Source organism: Gymnodraco acuticeps, unplaced genomic scaffold, assembly GCF_902827175.1.
Source record: "Gymnodraco acuticeps unplaced genomic scaffold, fGymAcu1.1, whole genome shotgun sequence".
Lineage (NCBI taxonomy): Eukaryota > Metazoa > Chordata > Actinopteri > Perciformes > Bathydraconidae > Gymnodraco > Gymnodraco acuticeps.
The window spans coordinates 343,578-362,988 of record NW_022991291.1 but is presented as its reverse complement, the minus strand read 5'-3'; the positions used below and the strand labels follow the sequence as shown (position 1 = coordinate 362,988).

At 39.6% G+C, this 19,411-nt stretch overlaps 1 protein-coding gene across 1 annotated transcript in view; it reads right to left on the bottom strand.

The window, feature by feature from the left end:
- The window catches only part of unc5da (unc-5 netrin receptor Da), a 201,505-nt gene that overhangs the window by 51,347 nt on the left and 130,747 nt on the right, over nucleotides 1-19,411 (bottom strand). Inside the window, exons 3-6 of the mRNA XM_034240064.1 lie at nucleotides 18,732-18,875; nucleotides 18,433-18,536; nucleotides 7,716-7,890; nucleotides 3,440-3,607 (exon numbers count right to left, since the gene is read on the bottom strand). Coding sequence (XP_034095955.1) covers nucleotides 3,440-3,607; nucleotides 7,716-7,890; nucleotides 18,433-18,536; nucleotides 18,732-18,875 — 591 coding nt within the window. The remainder of the gene's footprint in view (nucleotides 1-3,439; nucleotides 3,608-7,715; nucleotides 7,891-18,432; nucleotides 18,537-18,731; nucleotides 18,876-19,411) is intronic.

Genomic DNA, 19,411 nt, shown 5'->3' with positions numbered 1-19,411 from the left:
ATATGCAGCTGCGGAGTGAATGTATATACACCCAGTCTTCCTGGAAGAACTTGCGCTGAGCTTCATTTCAATCTTGAAAAAAAAGATAAATAACACAAATTTAAATTTCCCCACAAATAATAAATAAACACATTAGCCATATTACCATGGGAAATGGGGACACAGCAAATACATGGTGCCATCACAACGAAGTTAGAAGCCTTTGCATATTTAAAACCAGTGCCAAATACGTCAAATCTGTAAAGTTTTTGTAAAACTACAGAAACAAGCTCTCAATGGCCACCAATCTGCAGATCACACACATCCATTTCACAAGAGATGTAACAAAGATGTTTGCACTGCCGACAGTGTATTTTATTTCAAGATTTTTAATGACGTCGCTAAACTCCTTGAAAAGGTCCTCTTCCTTTTCTCCAAGGTACACGACAAGGCAGCGGATGGCTATAGTTCTCTGCGTACTTCAATTGTATTGTGCTATTTTTGAAAAAGGAAAAAAAGAGAAATGACCTAAATGAATATATTCTGAATGGGTGACTGCCAACAACTTGCATTTCAATGACAACTCTAAATAACGATCCTACCTCAAGAAGCATGTCTTTGATCTGCTTCACCGAGATTCATTTTTAATAAAAAGCGATATCACAATAGTAACCAAAGTATTTGTACTCTCACAGTAGCCTCTACTACTTTGTATCCTCTCACAGAACTATTCACAGTTCAAAGGCTGCTAAGTTTGCCTATACAGTGCAACTACAAGGCTATCTACTGTATTTGAATGACAAGAGATGACACTCACCTTAAAATGTCCTTTGTATATTTATATTTGTCTGAGCTGTGGGAACTTGTCCAGGCATGTTAAGTGGGAGTGGACTTGAAACCCTTAACTCAAGGTGTAGAACAATGAAGTTATCAAGCCAATTGCATTACTTACTACAACTTGAATTTTGTTTTAAGTCAATTAACGCAGAAATCAGAGTTCAAATTACACACAATATTAAGTTGATGTAATTACCAACATTATTACGTCAACACAACTTATAAATTAATGTTTGCAACTTAAAATGTTTATCTAAATCAATTAACTCACATTTTTATCTTGCAACCATGCATTTAATTAAGTGGAGGTGAAAGGTCGCCTGAATTCGTTTTTAGAGTGTAGGCCCTGGATGGATATCCTCGTGGATTCATCTTCCTATTATACACACATGCATTTCCAAACATTTGGTCTACCTATGTTGCAAATGTATTATCTCTTCAATTTACACACGGCATCTATTGCACGTCTGTCCGTCCTGGGAGAGGGATCCCTCCTCTGTTGCTCTCCCTGAGGTTTCTCCCATGTTCCTTTAAACTGTGGGTTTTCTCTGGAAGTTTTTCCTTGTACGATGTGAGGGTCTAAGGACAGAGGGTGTCGTATGGTCATACTGATATTCTGTACACTGTGAAGACCACTGAGACAAATGTAACATTTGTGATATTGGGCTATATAAATAAACATTGATTGATTGATAAGATTTTTATGGAACACCAACTGAGCAAAATGTCAAAGATGCTCACATAGATTTGAACAATTGCCCTAAATTGAATCATTTAACAGATCCCTGTGAATTATAGCAAAACGCTTTCGAGGTAACAGCTGCACTACTAACTTCACAAGAAAACCATTTTGCTCCTCAGGTGGTGTGTTGCTCTGGAGCTCAAACACACTGCTTATGCTACACTCCATCAAGCCTCCTTTCCACCTCCAGATGCTTTAAAGGTTCCCTTCTTCTTGCTAATCTAAACGCAAATGCACCCTGTTTATTTTCAAACTCACAGAGAATCCTTCAGAAGGAGGCAGTTGGCAAAGGGTAGATAATATTTGGAGTGCACTGCCTTTCGCTGATAACTTTTTTCTCTTAGACCTGATTTCCAATTATACTGGTGTTGTGGTAGAAATCATAAATGTGGGCTTGCCTAGGAAAACACGGGCCGAGCAGATTACAGGGACGTCTTGATGACTAAAACTGCTGAGATTCTGCTGTTTGATTTCTCTTTCCCAAATCCTCTCTTTGCATTCCCCCCCCCTCTCTCTTTTCCCATACATTTTCTCAGTTTTAAGGTCCACTGCTTTACATTTCGGATTCAAATCACTGTCACTATCAGCAGTGGAGACGTGCAATGAATTCCCAGTAAATGTAACTGCTGGAAAGGAGACTACTACTAACTGCGAAGTATACATCAAGCCTTTATACTGATTTCCTACCTAACCGACACGGTTAATTACAGGTATTAAAATCAACTGACAGACGCTTTAAACGCTCTTGAATAATCAATCACAGGACCATTTAGCTGCTATTCCTTTTTGTCACATTTACTGTTTTATCGCGTGGTTATGCATGAGCAAGGAGAGAGACACATTTCCACACGGATGCATTCAAGGACATGCTGACACTGGCAGTCGAGAATCGGCTGCCAAACAGTCTCAAAGAAAACATTATAGGAAACACTTATTTGCTTTCTCGTCAATAATTAGTTATGCTTGAAACTGGGACAAGATGGTTGATTTAGCTTAGCTTAAAGACTGGAAGCAAGGGGAACAACTGTGAGCCTGAGCAAATGTAAAATAATCTGCCTAAATGCATAAATAAATCTCATTTTTTACAAACATGTAATATCTTGTTTGATAAATCTGTACAAAGAGCATTTAAATAAACAATTTGAAACTTTATGGGGAGCTGTGCGCCATACTATTGCTTTGTCAGGATAAGGGTTCACATTTTTGAATTTGACAATTTGTTGTAGTTGTAACACCCTTCGCACAAACACAAACAAAATATATTTCAAAAAGTCAAATATTGAATACAAAAATTGAATTGGCAATACGTATAAGAAATAGCACTACTGAAGGATGAATTAGAGAAAAGGAAATCATATATTTAATGCACCATGTACACAAAAAATATGCATATATATTCAATTGACATAAAATTAGCAACTTAATGTATACAACAAGTTATATTTCATTCCATTTGAGAGCCTCATTGATGGGAGACGAAATGTGTTAACTTTAGACAAAGCCAGGCCCCCCCCCATCTTCCTACTGTTTGCTAAGCTAAGCTATCTGCCTGCTGGCTATAATTTCCTATTAAACAGGCAGATATAGGAGTTGTTTTAATCTTATAATCTCACCCTCAGCAAGAAAGCACACGAGAAATGTTCAGAAAATATTGCACTTTACCTTACATGCAATAAATAATCAAAGTCACAATGTAAACACTTGGTATGTTGCAATACTTAGGAGCACCTCAATATCAAATATCATGTTCATTTGAAGAATGTCATGACTTAAACATAATTATTGAGTGAAACCAGGGATTTTGAGGACAAAAAGCGAAAAACAAATACCACAGCTTGCTTCTACCGGCATGCACAAGAGAAGCCTCTGTCCCTTCCTCACCTGGACACAGAGTGTTGCAGCTGCTCTTCTGTACCGACATGCCCTCACAGAAGGCCCCCCCATTCAGAGGAGCTGGATTTGTGCACGTGCGAGAACGTTTCTGCACACCGCGTCCACATCGCACGTTACAGGGAGACCAGTCTGTCCACGACGACCAACCTCCATTCACTGTGTGCCAGAGGATGAAAGGGAAGGAATGAACACATGCTTCCAAGATTGAAAACTGGCCTACATCCTGTGGTTCACGGTAGATGTTCTGCACCAGAGGGACTGCATCTCAGTGGTTCACTCAAGAGAGCCAAATCATTTCTTATGGGAAAGAAAAAAACTAAGGTGTCTCATCAAATATGATCAATGGATTCTTCCCTACTGTGCACTTCTTTTGATTTGTTGCTTGAAATAATGCGGAATGATTGACTGATAAGCTCATTTGCTGTCTGTCATAGGAAATGCTGGTATTCTGCGATTGTACATCTGTCAGGGACTATTGGGAGTAGTAAGCCTGTCTAGACTTCATTAGCATTAAGGACACGAATGATGGATGGGCCTCAACAATAGCGTGTCAGAAAGAATTAGATGATTTCCTACAGCAGCTAAATGTCCTTCCAGTAAAAATAAAAATAACACAGTGAAAGGTCAGTAAAAATGTGCTCCGAAACAGTCTAATTAACAAGGTATTCTGGTGTGCAACGAGGTGGTGCTAGTATGACATTATAATTTCACTTATTCTCCTTTGTCTCTGCAGAGCTCTCTAAAGGCCGATAAAATGCTGGAGCAGTTTGCTGGCCTGCAGCTGTACAAAGCGAGCAAGGTGTTCAGCTCTGGCAGATAAAAGACAGGGAGTTGTGACAGCCAACGTCACTGCCTCTCCACCATTAATAATTGAGTTCTTGTAAATATTGCGCCTTTGTCTTCTTGTTTTTACACATGAAGGATCATTTGTTCATTACCTGCCCATTAGACTCTCGTGTGAAAAAAGAACACACGCTGTAGTTGTTGAGCAGAGCTTTTTATATTAATGGGGAATATGCCAGTTTGACAGCCTCTTTCTGCAGGGAAAGTTGATATTTTGATGCAGACAAGAAGGCTGTTAGACATTGTGTTGATCAGCTGTAATGCAAATCTAAAGATTCTTTCTATTATGCCACAGACTGAATCTAACCCGACACACATCTTTAAAAAATGTAAAGGTCCCCTATTATACAGTGGCGTTTTCTCCCGGAGGCCAAGGGAAGACAGGCTTCCCCTGTTTTTTCGGATTGTAGTTATAATTTAAATAAATAAATAAAAACACTTTGTTTTGTTTCGATAATTCTCCTTTGCTGTGTGTTGCTGCCGGCCCGTCTCTCCCCCATTCTCATTGAGTATTTTACAAAGAGTGAAACAAACAGCGCCCCTCTAGATGTTATGGTGAAACAGTAGATTGCACTCATTGTTGCGAGAGGAGGCCAGCCGAATCTGGCTTCCCGTGGTGAAAAAAATGGAGGGATTGACCAATCAGATGAGGCTCACGTGATGCCCCTGCCAACCTGTGATTGGTCAGGGCCATGCCTCACAATCCAATCAAATCGCATAAATGTAGTGCTGCAGTGACACGTCCTAAAATCCGGAAGTAAGCTGCGCATATTTCCCTCCATAGGATTTAGGAAAATAGCTCGAAATAAGGTCAGTGGAAAACGAACCTGTTAGATAAATGCAAGTTTTGTTCAGTCGGATAATATCCACATGTCTACCCTAATTTTCTAATCGATAGAAGATAGATAGCGTCACTGCATCACTCTCACCGCCGTTAGAAAGTAGCAAGCAACTGAAGCAAGTGCAATTATGGAGGGTGGAGATTTGGAGTATTTCATCAAAAATAATTGTACTAAACTTCCGCTACAGCAGCAACAACAAATACAATCTGATGACAGGCCGATGCCCAGACTGGAGCTGTGTACAGCGAGGAACAAAGGAGCGAATCGGACGTAAAACGTTAAAGGTCTCCTGATTTAGATTGTGAATGAATGCTTATTAGAGTTTCGGCTGGAGAGTGCTTGCGGACCTGTCGGTTAGATAACAGGCGTGTGTAAATCCTGCATCTGATACAAATGTGTGTAAAATGATACCGGGTGCTGTAATCACTCATCTGGTTACGTTATTACATTGACCACCACACCCCCGACCCAAAAGAAAGGACTTATTATTGGCTTCCCCTAATTGTTTTCCCACGCCACGCTACTGCTATTATACTGTTTTTCATCAATATATTATAGGTCTCAGTTAATTACAAAACATGTCTCTGAAGTGTTTGGCTGAAATACCAAACAGATCATGCATTGCAGCATCCCATAATCCCCTCTGTTTTAGCCCTGTTTCAAAAGAGCTGATTACTGTTAATTTAGATGAAAATAAGAAGCCCCTCCCCACGCCCCTCTGAGAGAGATTTGGTTAAAAAGAACTCAAGAGGCGCATTCACATCGCAGTACTTTTCCCACAAAGGTTCATCAGAACTTAGTTCATGAGAACTCTTTAGTTCTCATGAACTAAGTACAGATCGCGTTCACACCGGAATAAGTCCCTGGGGGAGGATTAGGCAAATGAAATCGCTGACGTCACTTCTTCTTCTTCTGCTTTGCGTTTACTGCCGCCCAAAGTCCCCAGCCGGAAGTCCCCGGAGTTGGGGACTGGCTTCAGTAGAATCTGCTGGGACTCCCAGCAGCTTCTACTGAAGCCTTCCGAGTAAATCGCCAGAACGCCGACACCTCCTCATCTCCACCGCTCCCATGTTTTATGTTGTGTTGCCATAAGTTAGTCTCTCTGCGTTTCTGCGCTGGGCTAATGCTAATGCTAATAATACTAATGCGATTATAATAAAATGGCGGCTTCACAAAACTATTTGGGAGTTTTACGGGGCGTGGTTTGCAATCCGCCCAGCCAATCAGAAATATAGCTATTTTCTCACAAGAGAGCCGCACGAAAGTCCCTGCTCTCTAGTACCTCATTCACACACCAACGCAACTCCGGTTCAAGCTCCGTGCTAGAGCTTTTCAGGTTCAGAACCAGTTCTTCGGTTTAGCTCTGGCTCTTTTCACACCGCCCAGAGTCCGACGGGTAATGCGTCGTTGCGTCATCGTTTGCGTCATGACGTAACCGTTTGCGTGCCTGCTTCATAAAGCCAAACCGCGCAGATTAAATCAGTTGCATTAATTTCTTATGGCTCTATCTGCAGCTTTTCCGGAGTCATTTCTGTGGTTTAGTGATATTCTTATAAAAAAGTGTACTCGTGTCAATAAAGGTTTTTTTAAAACACAACTGCTTCCTAGGTCGGTCTTATTTCTTAAGGTGGACTGAACCATGAGTGTGGAGTAACTTTGTATCTTTCATTTACATGAACTGTAACCTTCACCCAGGTATGTAACAGCTGTTCTCAAATGAACACGTGAAGTAAAGTTTAATATTTATAGTTTTATAGATTTATAATGAGTTATAATGAGAGGTGATCAACGTGAATGCTCAGGTTCCCCCTTAACACGCAGACACGTTGCTTCACCATGAGCAGAAACCTTTATATATACAGTCTATGGCAGAAACACTGAAACTCTGAAACTCTTAAGTTTCTCCATCGTTGTGTACAAACTGGATAAAACGCGGGCTTTTTGTTGTTGTTCAGGAGTTGATCTGTCTCTGCCCCCGCCTCGACGTAAGCGTGACGTATGTGGTGCTTTTGCTCTTGCCGGAAAAAATGTTGGTGCTTGAAACGAACCGGATTCCGGAGCTAAGAGGCTGCTCCGCTGCGGTGTGAAGAGGAAAACCCGGTGCTTTTCAAGCTCCAGCTCCGAACCGGCCCTGAAACACCGTTGGTGTGAATGAGGTATAGCAGGGACTTTCGTGGGGGTAAAAAGGTTCTCATGAACTAAATTTAGTACCGGCTCTTTTTGGTGTGAACACGACAAAAGAGTTCTCATGAACTAAGTTCTCATGAACCTTTGTGGGAAAAGTACTGCGGTGTGAATGCGCCTAATGGAGATTCAGGTGATAATTGTGGGGTACCTTGGTTGCTGATGGCTAATGGTTACACAAGCCAAAAAATCGTTATGACATCATAAAGCGGCCAAAATCTGATCAGCTCATTTTCAGACAGGTTTTTATAGAAATGGATCAGGACAAAAAGTGAGAGAATCTTTGTTCCTGAAACTTTCAGAATGTCTTTCCACAGAGGGGACACATGTTGATGTATAAAAAACATGACAAAGTGGATTTTGCATAATAGGTGACCTTTAAATTGATATCTTACCATAGACTACAACAGTGGCTGTTGCACTGCGTCTCTTAGCCACGATGTTGCTGGCTACGCAGGTGTAGTTTCCAGAATCAGAGAGACGGGCTTCAGATATGATGAGATTATGGTCGCCTCTTGTATCGATGGCACCAGCAGAGTTGAGAGTTTCTTCGTTTTTTAGCCATTCAACCTAAAAACGGCAAAGTATAATGAGTCACTTAAATATGTATAGAAGAAAACAGATTGAATAATGTGATGGATTAAATATCTGATCAGTGCCAACAAATATGTTACTAAGACTGATTGCTGTGGTCTAATATAAAATATATTATGTTTTATTATAGTAGGGTTTTATGACTTACATATCTGCAGTAGCAAGAGATTGTATCTTTAGGCTGTATGCTTTTTGTCACCCCAGAGTTGTGTTCTTGAACACACTGCTCCCTTCTATCATTATTACTGAATGATCTGAGGTAAGTGTGTGTTGCGATCCTTCACCGCAGAACTCTCCCCTTCACAAGAATGAGTCTCATAATAACAGTTCATGTTGAGTGTGTTTTGGGTGAATGTGTGAACGACACTGTTTCCATTTCAGTTTGTTTTGTTTGTATAATGACATAACACTGTTGGTCAGTGGTTACCAACCGTTGATGGTGACACTAATGATGTAGCTTGTACAACCTCATCTTCATCACTCAAAATACTTCATGATGAAATGAATGAATGGATTGTTAAGTGGATGATATTTAACACTATTAATTAGACAAAAGTGGTTAGTTTTGCAACATTCTTTCATAACCAACACACAAACATTGGTCATTACTTCAAACTAACTATTTTCACTGCTTATACCATTTTTTAGTAGTTATTCAACTGTCATCCATAACTTAATCCTTGTATACTTAATATACTATTACCTTTGGCTACTAGCTTAACCAGTCATAGCTTTAAGCCATGACACGTCCAAACTGTTATTCCTTGCTTTTAGCCAACTATTTCCAACCTGTTCATCATTGCTGTTAGCTAAAATGTCCAACTTGCTATACATTACCCCAACTATTTCAGCAAAGTATCCATTACTTCAAACCATTTACAGACATAATAAAGCGTGATTTTATTCCTTAATGGTAAATGCATTCTTTTGTATGGCTTTTAAACATGCCATGTCTCTGGTGGGCTGTGTCACTACATTTATTAAGATAAGTCTTGATGAAATACAGGGTTATTTAAGGTAGTGTGAACACAAACGACCAGTGATGCAGTAGGACACATCTTCTACTCTTTGCCAATTCAGTGCCTGTGTAGTGGGCAAAAGTAATAAGGAATTACAAAATAAAGGATGCTGTATTGATGCTCCTCTCCTCGCATGGCTGGCCCTGTAAATTGCTATTAATGTGCCACTGGCTTGAGCTTTTCATTGAGAGAGACGAGCTGGGGCATGAGGGAGTGGGGTTTGATTTATGGCAATGTATTTGAGGATTAAACTCCGCCCCACTGGTAGCTCCTTGTGTTTGTGCATGGGGTTGTACTCCAGTGTGTTTGTGTGTGTGCACGAGTGTCCATTTGCCAGGGGAATATAACAACAGCCAACAAACTCAGAGATTGCTTTGCTCGTTCGAAGCACCCTGGATGAAAAAATGTAGCTGGGAAATCAATAAATCAGGAGTCATGTTGTCACAATCGTTCTTTTTTTTGCCTTTGATGGCCCAAGAAGTCTTTCATCATGTGCCTTTAATTTAAGTCTTTTCATCATTTGGCTCCACAGCCGTCAAGACAAACAAAGGAACCACACTGGTGGGCTGCATCGGTCATTCCATCATTCTTGGTCTTTAGATGTTTTGCCTTTGACGATTTTACACCTTCAATGCCTAATCAAGCCCTGTGTTGCCATCCATCCTATATTACATTCTCCACAGCTGCTACCATTAATCCACTAAAGCAGTCTGTTCCAACCTTTCATGGGGGAAAGAAAGTGCATTTTAATACAATCATACAAAATGTATTTTGTGATTTCATCATACCAAGTGATATTTTGCTTTTAGGCACTTTGAAGGAATACTTCTATCTATCTGTCTGTCGTCTGTCTGTCTGTCTGTCTGTCTGTCTGTCTGTCTGTCTGTCTGTCTGTCTGTCTGTCTGTCTGTCTGTCTGTCTGTCTGTCTGTCCTACCTACCTACCTACCTACCTACCTACCTACCTACCTACCTACCTACCTACCTACCTACCTACCTACCTACCTACCTACCTACCTACCTACCTATTCTGTAAATCTGTAAATTAAAGTACAACGTTTTTCTTATCTAATTCCCTGCTGCCCTGTTTAGTGTCTGGAGGGTAGGGAGTTAACCTTGACATGTTGGAGGTTTGTGCTTTATCTTCTTCTCTAAAAATAATGCAGCAGCCTCTTTTATGAAAGTCCGACAGAGGTGAGCGCTGTTGTTTTTACCAGGGTCACATTGTTCACAGTCTGTGTATTGTCTGCAGTATTCAAACAGATTCTCCCTAAAAAGGCATCCCTGATGTCACAGAGAGACAATGGTAAGGCTGTTTGAAAACAGGTTTGACCCCAAAACAAGGCTCTGCAGCTCCAGGCTTACATTGCCTTACTTTTATGTATTCACCATTTCTTCACTATTTTAAATTAAAGCAACATGAATGTGTTGCAGTGCTGTAAGAAAAGGAGGTCACATTCATTAAATGGGGATACAGCTATTGGTCACCAACTACTAGATAAGAGAAACTTTTAGAATGATATAAGTTCAGTGTTGTAAGGTCAGTTGTACAACTACAAGAACTGTATCAATGCAAGCACAACTTGCTATCTCTACTCAGTAAATGAAGTTCAAATGACTTGGAAATTACTTCAACTAAAACTTTTTGTTCTGCAGGCAGCAGGTGACATTAAACAACTGTTAGAGAAATGTAAAGTGGGGAATTCACTGAACCCCCAACCCTTTGTTTTCTCAACGTGTATTCAGCTGAGGCACATAATAAAGAAGTTGCAAAATTTTACTTGTAAGAGCCATTTAGGTGTATTATTATTTATAGTTAATATTTATGTTCGGAGAGACAGTTGCATATTCTTTTAATTCAACTTAAATTAATTGGATAATCACAAGTTATAATGACACAGTTTCTGTATAGTATTGTTTGTTCATGGACTGCGCAAGGTTTATGTTTGTTATTGTTACGGCCGAGTTCCATGTGAAAAGCAGAATCTAGTGCTCAAGACCATGAGTATAAAATGACTTCACCATTCTGACGAAGGGGAAGTCTACAAGGTAGTTGAAAATGTTTTTGACTGCACGTGTCCGCACGCCTGATGGTGTTTGTACTTGTGTTTAATGATCTATACTGTATGCAGTTTAAAGTGTTATAAGTCGGTATTGGACGCTTACAGATCTATGGACTATTTAGTGAATAAAACCCTCATACCTGTGACTGTGGCATTCATCGAAGGTATTTGGATGTTTTAAATGCGAGTCAACACTCAAAATCGCCTTGAAGGCTAAGTGGCCTTAGGGCTTTATATTTTGGATCAAGCGGCCAGTACACAACCATTACATTGTGTAAATTCAATATATTTTAAGTGGATAATGTGTCACCTCAGGAAACACTGACTACAACTAAATGCGTTGCCTACAGGGAGAATTCAGAGACAGTTTATTACACTACAAACATTTATTTTCAATGAGAAATCTCATTTCTATCACAAGCTAGCAAGTCAACATAATGAGGTGGATAAGTGTGCAGCTGCTAACTATTTTGCATCATTAATCAGTTAATAAAGCATTGCAGAGAAGGGCTTTTTTACTCATTAACAATGTGCCACAAATAAACGTTTGTTTTTAGTACCTGAGTCTGTGAGCCTACATGTCTCTGTTTTCTTTGTTTAACCTGGCTGCAAGAGGCATCTCTCCTTGGGGACAATAACGTTAAAGTAGAATTGTTGTGCATTAATTTGTGTTACAAATAGACCCGTATGTATGCAGGCTAAAGGTGGTGAACAAAAGAGGGATACATTATGATAATGCAATACAATAAAGTTCAATTTATGCAATCCTTTATTACCCTTGAGTTGAACCAGAAGTTATCGGGAAAAAAAAACGTTTAAATCATTCTAAACTTCATTATGGTCGTTTTATTGCATGGGGATTGAATAGCATTATATATGATATTGTTGGTGAAGGGTCATCCATCCCTTGCAGGTAGAGTTACATCAATTATAAATTACACTTGAGAAAAACTCTGTCACAGACGAAGTTTGAATATCTGTATTAAAGTCAAATGTGTAGGTTTACTTGGGTAGTTACATTATATGTAATGTTATACTTCTACTGTGATATATTTCAGAAGATGAAATGAAATAATATCATGGATAAAGCCTTTAAGTAGTTTAAACTAGCCCTACCTTTATTGGGTGCAACATGTATACATTGTTAAATGTACCGTTCTGCATATATATATATATATATAGTGTGTTTCTTTCATTTTAAGTTTGATTTGATGCCAACAAGGTGCTTTTACAGAAAATAAATATGAAAACTGTAATAATAATAACAGCCAACTAATTTTGAGATAATACATTTACAATAGCAAGTTCAAACATTATATTTACCGGCTTAATTGTGATTGGATCATTACAAAGCAGTACACCTGTAATATCAACACAATAAACAGTGAGCCATGCAGTATAATAATGATTGGCTACAATTCACCCTAATTTCAAATAAAACATTTTTATAAATGTGAATGTAATAATATAAATCACATAAAACCCTCCTGAATGCAGTTAATGTAAAATAAAGTAACAACAAACAAATCACACCTAATTTTAATTATGCAAGAATGATTATTTATTCAGTGTTAAAAGGAATAATAACAAATGGGCAGTTTTACAGATCTACTTAATTCAATTACAAACTCAAGTGTTTACAAAACAGACTATAGGAGGATTTTTGTGTCACCAGAGTATGTTTAGTTGCACAAACATGCACTGTTTAAGAGCATTTTATGTTCTACGCAACCTTGCAAGCACACACTCAAAAGACAACAAGTTTCGAATCAATCCTTTTGAGTTGGTATTGATAGCAAGTGAGCTGTGTTTCTATCGATTACTGCGGCACGGCTCTGCCCTTCACTGAGGACCAATCACTGCCCTCTGAAAGACTGTGGAAGTGTTTAAGATGCAACGTGTTTGTGACACCCTCCGTCCCTGTTAGCTGTATTCATATAAGGATGCGGGCATGTGTTTTCCACCACCACCAAATCATATTATGTTTTCGGCAAAATACTATTTTGATTTAAAATGAATAAGAGGTATATAATATTTTTTCACATATAGGAAGTCCATACAATTGTTACCAGCACCCACATTGGGAAAAGTGGTGAACAAATAACTCTTTTAGATCTTTCACTAAAAGTAAAAGTAGTATACAGTGTACAAATAATCTGTTGCAAATAAAAGTAATAGTTTCAGAGTCAAATGACATACGCGTTGCGTTAGCATGAAGATATACTCAACACATCAGGAGTAAAAGTACTCATTATGAAAGCACATTTCCGAAGAATTTTTATTAGCAGATAAGATTATAAGGTTCAATGTTGGGTCTCAACAGTAGTTTAATCCACAACAATAAATCACCATTTCTTGGTTGTTTTTTATTTATTTATTTAAATAATCTGAATCCTCAAAGTAAATTGGTATCTTATTTCTTAAGCTATGATTGTGGAGGAGTAGAAGTATATACCAGCATACAATGAAAATACTCAAGTGCTAGTGCTTCAAAGTCATACTTCAGTATGGTAATTGAGTTCATGTATTTAGTTACATTCCACCACTGATCGTGAAACTGTAAAAATGTGTACAAAGACAAATAAGTAAAACCAAGAAAAAAGACGTTTCTTGTTCTTCAGTGTGACTGGCAAACTAATTGTCCCTCTGTTCTCTCTGTGATCGCAGCAGTACAATACATGTGAAGTCTCTTTGGTTGTGAGTGTTCATTTTTCGGGGGCCCCTTATCTCAGGGAATTCTTACGCTTAAGTAAATTAAAATAAGGGTTTTTTCAGTCTCATGTTTTGGCTTTGATTTATCTCTCACACACTGTCCCCCGCGCTCTTTTTTTTAATTCAGTTCGCTCTAGGAAGTGTATAAACCCAGAGAGCGATTTGCATTCTGAGTTGGTCCTAGAATCTCCCCTTCGGGGTAAAGCGATAGAGAGATGCACATGCTGATGTGAAGGCAGGGACAGGCCAGACTCATATGAGCCTGATAAGCCAACGCCTGGGGAGAACAGGAAACGGATTTGCTTAATTGGCAAATTTGTTCCACTTAGATAGCAGCAACCAGTGTTGAACTACACCACACCTAACCCAGCCAACCAGCCCTCACGGCAGTCTACTGGTGGGGGGCTACGTGGTGTCAAGGTCGCCATGTTGACCGTCAAACAGCAGCCAATATAAACTGAAGCTAATGAGAACTGATCCACACTGCCCCTCTGAAAGTTTTCACTCTTGTCTTGTTTGGTAGAAGATCATTTTCAGCCAGAGGAGAGATCAAATGAAATAAACTCATGATATTGAAAGCAGCATCTCATGGTCGGCAGGGGGTCCCTGGAACTCGTAGCAGAGTATTATTTTCTGATAGCTTCAAACTTTTTGAAGAGGTTAAAATAAGGAAGCCAACAGTCCTCGAGCAGTTCTGTTGATGTGTTGATCTGTGTCTTAAACTTGACACAAAAAAGTGTGTTCAGTTCAAATCCTTCCAATTCCACCCTGCATCACACCTAAACACTTAATTATTCTGAAAGCCAATGTAACGCCCTACATTTACAATCATTTAAATGGGAAGTGAAGGCGACATGGAGACGATTACAAAGCATTGCAGTAGGTTTTGTTCCATCCGATTAAATTAAGGTTGAGTTTCATTAACAAGCACCCTCCCCCTCTCCCCTCATTGCTGCACCCTCTCCGCCTTCCCTCAGTCATGTATGGCCTTTTCTCAATGCAACATTGACTTTCATGAAATCACATTAAACAAATGAGCCCTCCGAATCTGACAGCAGCATATTCTAGAGGCGGGGGTGGCTAAACCCTTGTTGTGTCCTTGGTTTATCTCCTCACGGTCTCTGGAAATGTTATGTTCATCTCTGAATAATTACATTTTAAGTACTTCAAATGACTTTGGCTGAGAGGCCTGATGATTAATTACACTTGGTATAGAATACTTGGGCGGTTAATGTGGGGCTAATGATTGTAAAACAGTTTTTTTTCTAAAGTTATTTAAGTCCTTTATTTTTCTCCCCCACTAAACTTTTACCCTTACAACGGCAGCCGCAATTTTCACTCCAGTAATTTGGAGCTGGCAACACTCAAAAGCTATTTGCATAGTTTTCTTTCTAACTAGGCTGTATTGTATAATATATTTTCGACAGTTTTCTCCTACAGTCACACTGGATACAATGATTACCCTCCAGGTTGTGATCAATCCCTCCTAAATCAATTACATATAATAATATATCCAAGGCCTGAAAATAGGCCATGTTTTTCCAGACTCATGCTTCAGTGCTATCCACAACACCTACATGTATTTTAAATGAGTATATGGCATTGTATTCAGCTACTGCAACTAATCACTCATTTGCAAGGCTATAAACTCTAGAGTTGTAAATACAAAAGTGTAATTTTCTGACAGTTATGATCCCTGATGGCGCCCTAATTGTTTTCTTAGAGCTACATTAATGATGCAGTCATTATCACGGCCATGATCTTTATCCTCTTGGAATTGAGACTGAATTGCTTTCAAGTAGGCTACAACAATATTCTCCTCACTTTTTAAGATATAACTACTACTATATTCCTTCTCCATATCTCACAATTTTAACAGAGTTTAAACTGTTTTTTGACATACCTGTATAAACTGTCTAAGCTTCAGGCCTACATGAACGTTTTTCATGACAGCAGTTGCTATGAGACATGCTGTCAATTGGAGTGTGCAGCAGCCTGGAGCATTTCATAATCTTGTATTCCCCAATCATTATTACCAGATGTTTCTTGGGTGTCTTTTCTCCATTAAGGGATTTAGTGTATGTCCATATACAACATTGACAGCATTTGAAAGGTCTCATTCTGCTTTCAAATGTGTAATATCTTCAAAAAGTAGATGCTAGCAAGCTAGGCTACCTAGCTTCCATGGTAATGGTGCCTTAGCTTAGCACTGATTCTAACTTGTTGTACTTTTCGTTTATGTTATTTTAACATATGCTGAGTCATTGGCAGCTCTCACACTCAGTTTGGTCTTAGTCCCACATTAGTTTTTCCCGGGTCAAGTTGTTGTGATGAACAATGACCTCTGTAAAACTCACAGCTTCGGCTTTGACCTCGGGGCTCTGTTTTCTTTTTGGTAATTACGTTTTGAGTTTCAATATTGACTGCTTAGCAAGAGGGGATTTAAATTTCAGTTTGCCTTTAAGAAAAATCATTACGTGATTATCTTTCCCTAAACAGAGCAAACAATTTAATAACTTCAACATCACAGTGCATATAATCTGTTTTCTTAGCAGCTCGCTGTCTATAAAAAGCAGAGCCAAGTGAAGAGATTTGGCCATCTTGACTCTTGTCACCAATAAACTGAAGCAGACTTAAGCTGTTTTACTGTGATACATCCTCTGTGGTCGGATTTACAGTGTGCACAGATTATTGCCTCTATCACTGCTGGGACAGATAATATAGCATTCTGTGATTTTCATTAACATCCTATACACAGCAGCCCAGTACACTCTTGTGTGGCTTAGTTACAGCGAGATGCGGATAAAGTTCTTCCCTCTCTCACTGTTAGTGTTGCCTCTGAGAACATGAGGAGAGCAGCGACATAAGGGGATTTCAAGCTGTAAAGTCGGCTCTACAGCGTTTGTGTCTTAAAACAGCATGCTGAGTTGGAACTAATTTCCTTTGCATCGGGACCACTCGGCAACTTTTAAAGTCTGATTCACCATTAGGATCCGTTGCAAATGACAAGACTATGAAAAATCCTAATAAATATTATGACCACAATAAATATGCCTCAGAATACACATGTGGTTCAGCAGATCACACTGCACCATGACCTCAATTCCTTAAACTCAAAATGTGGCTGAGCTACAGCTTCTCTGAGCCAAATTTCACAGAGCTGGTTACAAAAACAGGTTTAACCTCTCAGCAGTCCCTAAAGTCACGAAGAAAGAAAAGTACAGTCATCCCAACTCACGATGAGAGTTTTCTTAATGCCAGTCATACTAGAGAGAGCTGGATTTGTCCCTGCATAATTTACTATCACCATTCTCTTTGTTAGCCAGTTGCATTAATGAATGCATGAGGAGTTGCCTATTTGATGACCACAATGCATCGGGGAGACTAGTGGTACACCGATGCTCCATTTGTGAGAGCTGAATCATTCATCACACACACACACACACACACACACACACACACACACACACACACACACACACACACACACACACACACACACACACACACACACACACCACACACACACACACACCACACACACACACACACACACACACACACACACAACACACACACACACACACACACACACACACACACACACACCACACACACACACACACACACACACACACACACACACACACACACACACACACACACACACACACACACACACACACACAAATAGCAATGTGCTGTTAATAATCAGGAACAATCACAATATCAGATTTTCACTGCAGAATTATTGTGGACAAAGGAATTTAAAATATCAATACGATTATTATCAATAGTACATTTTAATTCTTTTTTTATAATGCTATTGATCAAGTTCATGTTTAACTTTCCTTATTCTGACTGTTAAAATAATTAAGTTTGACATACACAGATAAACATATTGTTGTTGTTTTCTTTCAACTGATCATATATTCAGATATAAACTTATATTTCTTATAATAACAGAACTAATCTAATCAAGGCTTTAGTATCATAACAAATAACAAACTTTTAAGTCAGTGTATGTCGAGACAATTCCACATTTTGGGAGCAATAGCAGCGTTTCGGTCCTGTGCTTTGAAATTAGCTGATGTGGCTGTCATTTTGTTTACGTATGGATCACGGACTGTGCCTTTAAGTAAATGCAAAGCTTCAGATGCTCGAGCACACAGGCTTTGATATTGACATCTCTGCCTGCTAAGCCTTCACATGAAGGCTCACAACATCAGAGTGCTGCACAACAGGACTGTCCGCAAGAGCCTCATTTTAAATTCAAAGTAAAAATTAAAATGGCAATGACAGGCTCTCCCTTTCAAACACACACACACACGCACACAAAAACACTCAGAGGAGGAGGCGAGGGAATGATACTGAGAGTGAAATTAATACATGGCATCTAAATAAGTCATAGCCGTACATACTTTTACCAGAGAACACAGCGAAAAGAGAACACAGTGATGCACATGGTCGGTTGTTACTCCCAGTATATGAATAATATCTCCTTCTTGAGCAGAGCGAGCCTGAGAAAGCTATACAAATTGCATCTTCAGCTCATCAACTGCAGCTTTAAACTGAAGAGATGTGCAGATGCGTCTGGGGCTGCAGAGTAACAAAACAACGTATCATGAATACAGAGTTACACTGTAAGGAAAGCAGACAGACGACTGCTCCTCTCCAGCAACACAGGAGAAAATGTTACTTGTTTGAAGAGCAAGAAGCCCTCACCTCAGCCACAGGCACTCCCTCTGGGGGACGACAGTGCAACACAATCATGCCATTCAGAGGCACCTCTGTGCCTTGGGGGTCCTGCTCAAAGTTCTTCCTCAGGTCTAGAAAAGAGAATAAACAACATGCATTAAAGAACAACCACAACAGCATGAAGACATGTTGTTTCATGTGTGACCTTCCGCTCACACACGAGCATGATGCAATGATTGCTTCTACAAAATCATGCCACCAGCCGGAGAAATAACCTTTTCAAGAACAATAAGGTCAGTGTGGTATCAAAGTGACACGGTGCTTACAGGCAATGCGCACGGTGGCCTTGCGGCTCTTGGAGGTCCCCAGGTGGCTCCAGGCGACACACAGACACCAGTAGTCCTCCGGGCCATGGAAATCCTCCACCTGCTGCCGGGACACGTTGATCATCACCTCGCGGATCTTCAGCCCTGCAGACAAGAAGATTGAGTGCTTAGATAGGCTGTCATTATATCACAGGGCTGATCAATAACAGAGATGTAGATTTGCCGGGACAGGGTGATGAGTGAAATCTGATTATGATAAGATTATCAGCGGTAAACAGATCTAGCATTTGCCGGGGGGAAGAGAAGGAGGGGATTTGGAGATTTTACTTGACACTTTAAACCGTGATGTACTTTATTGTGAATATTTATATCCACATCATTGCTGATATTTTCAAAGACCTTGTTAAAACTTCAGTTCTGGCAAACAGATGGCCGGCCATTCAAAAAGCTGGATGTACTGGAAATTGTTAGTGAGCCCTCATATCCTCTTTCAATCCGAAAAAAACACAATCTATTTGCACAAAAGTAACTAAATGCCATCCGGCGGAGGCATTAACTGAGAGGAGGAACACATCAGCCAGTAATTGTTTTAAGGGAGGGTGAGATTACACATTTTACCTCTATGCAAAACATTTGAAGGGGCTACAGTTTAAGGTGGAAAAGAGTATAGCAAAACAATG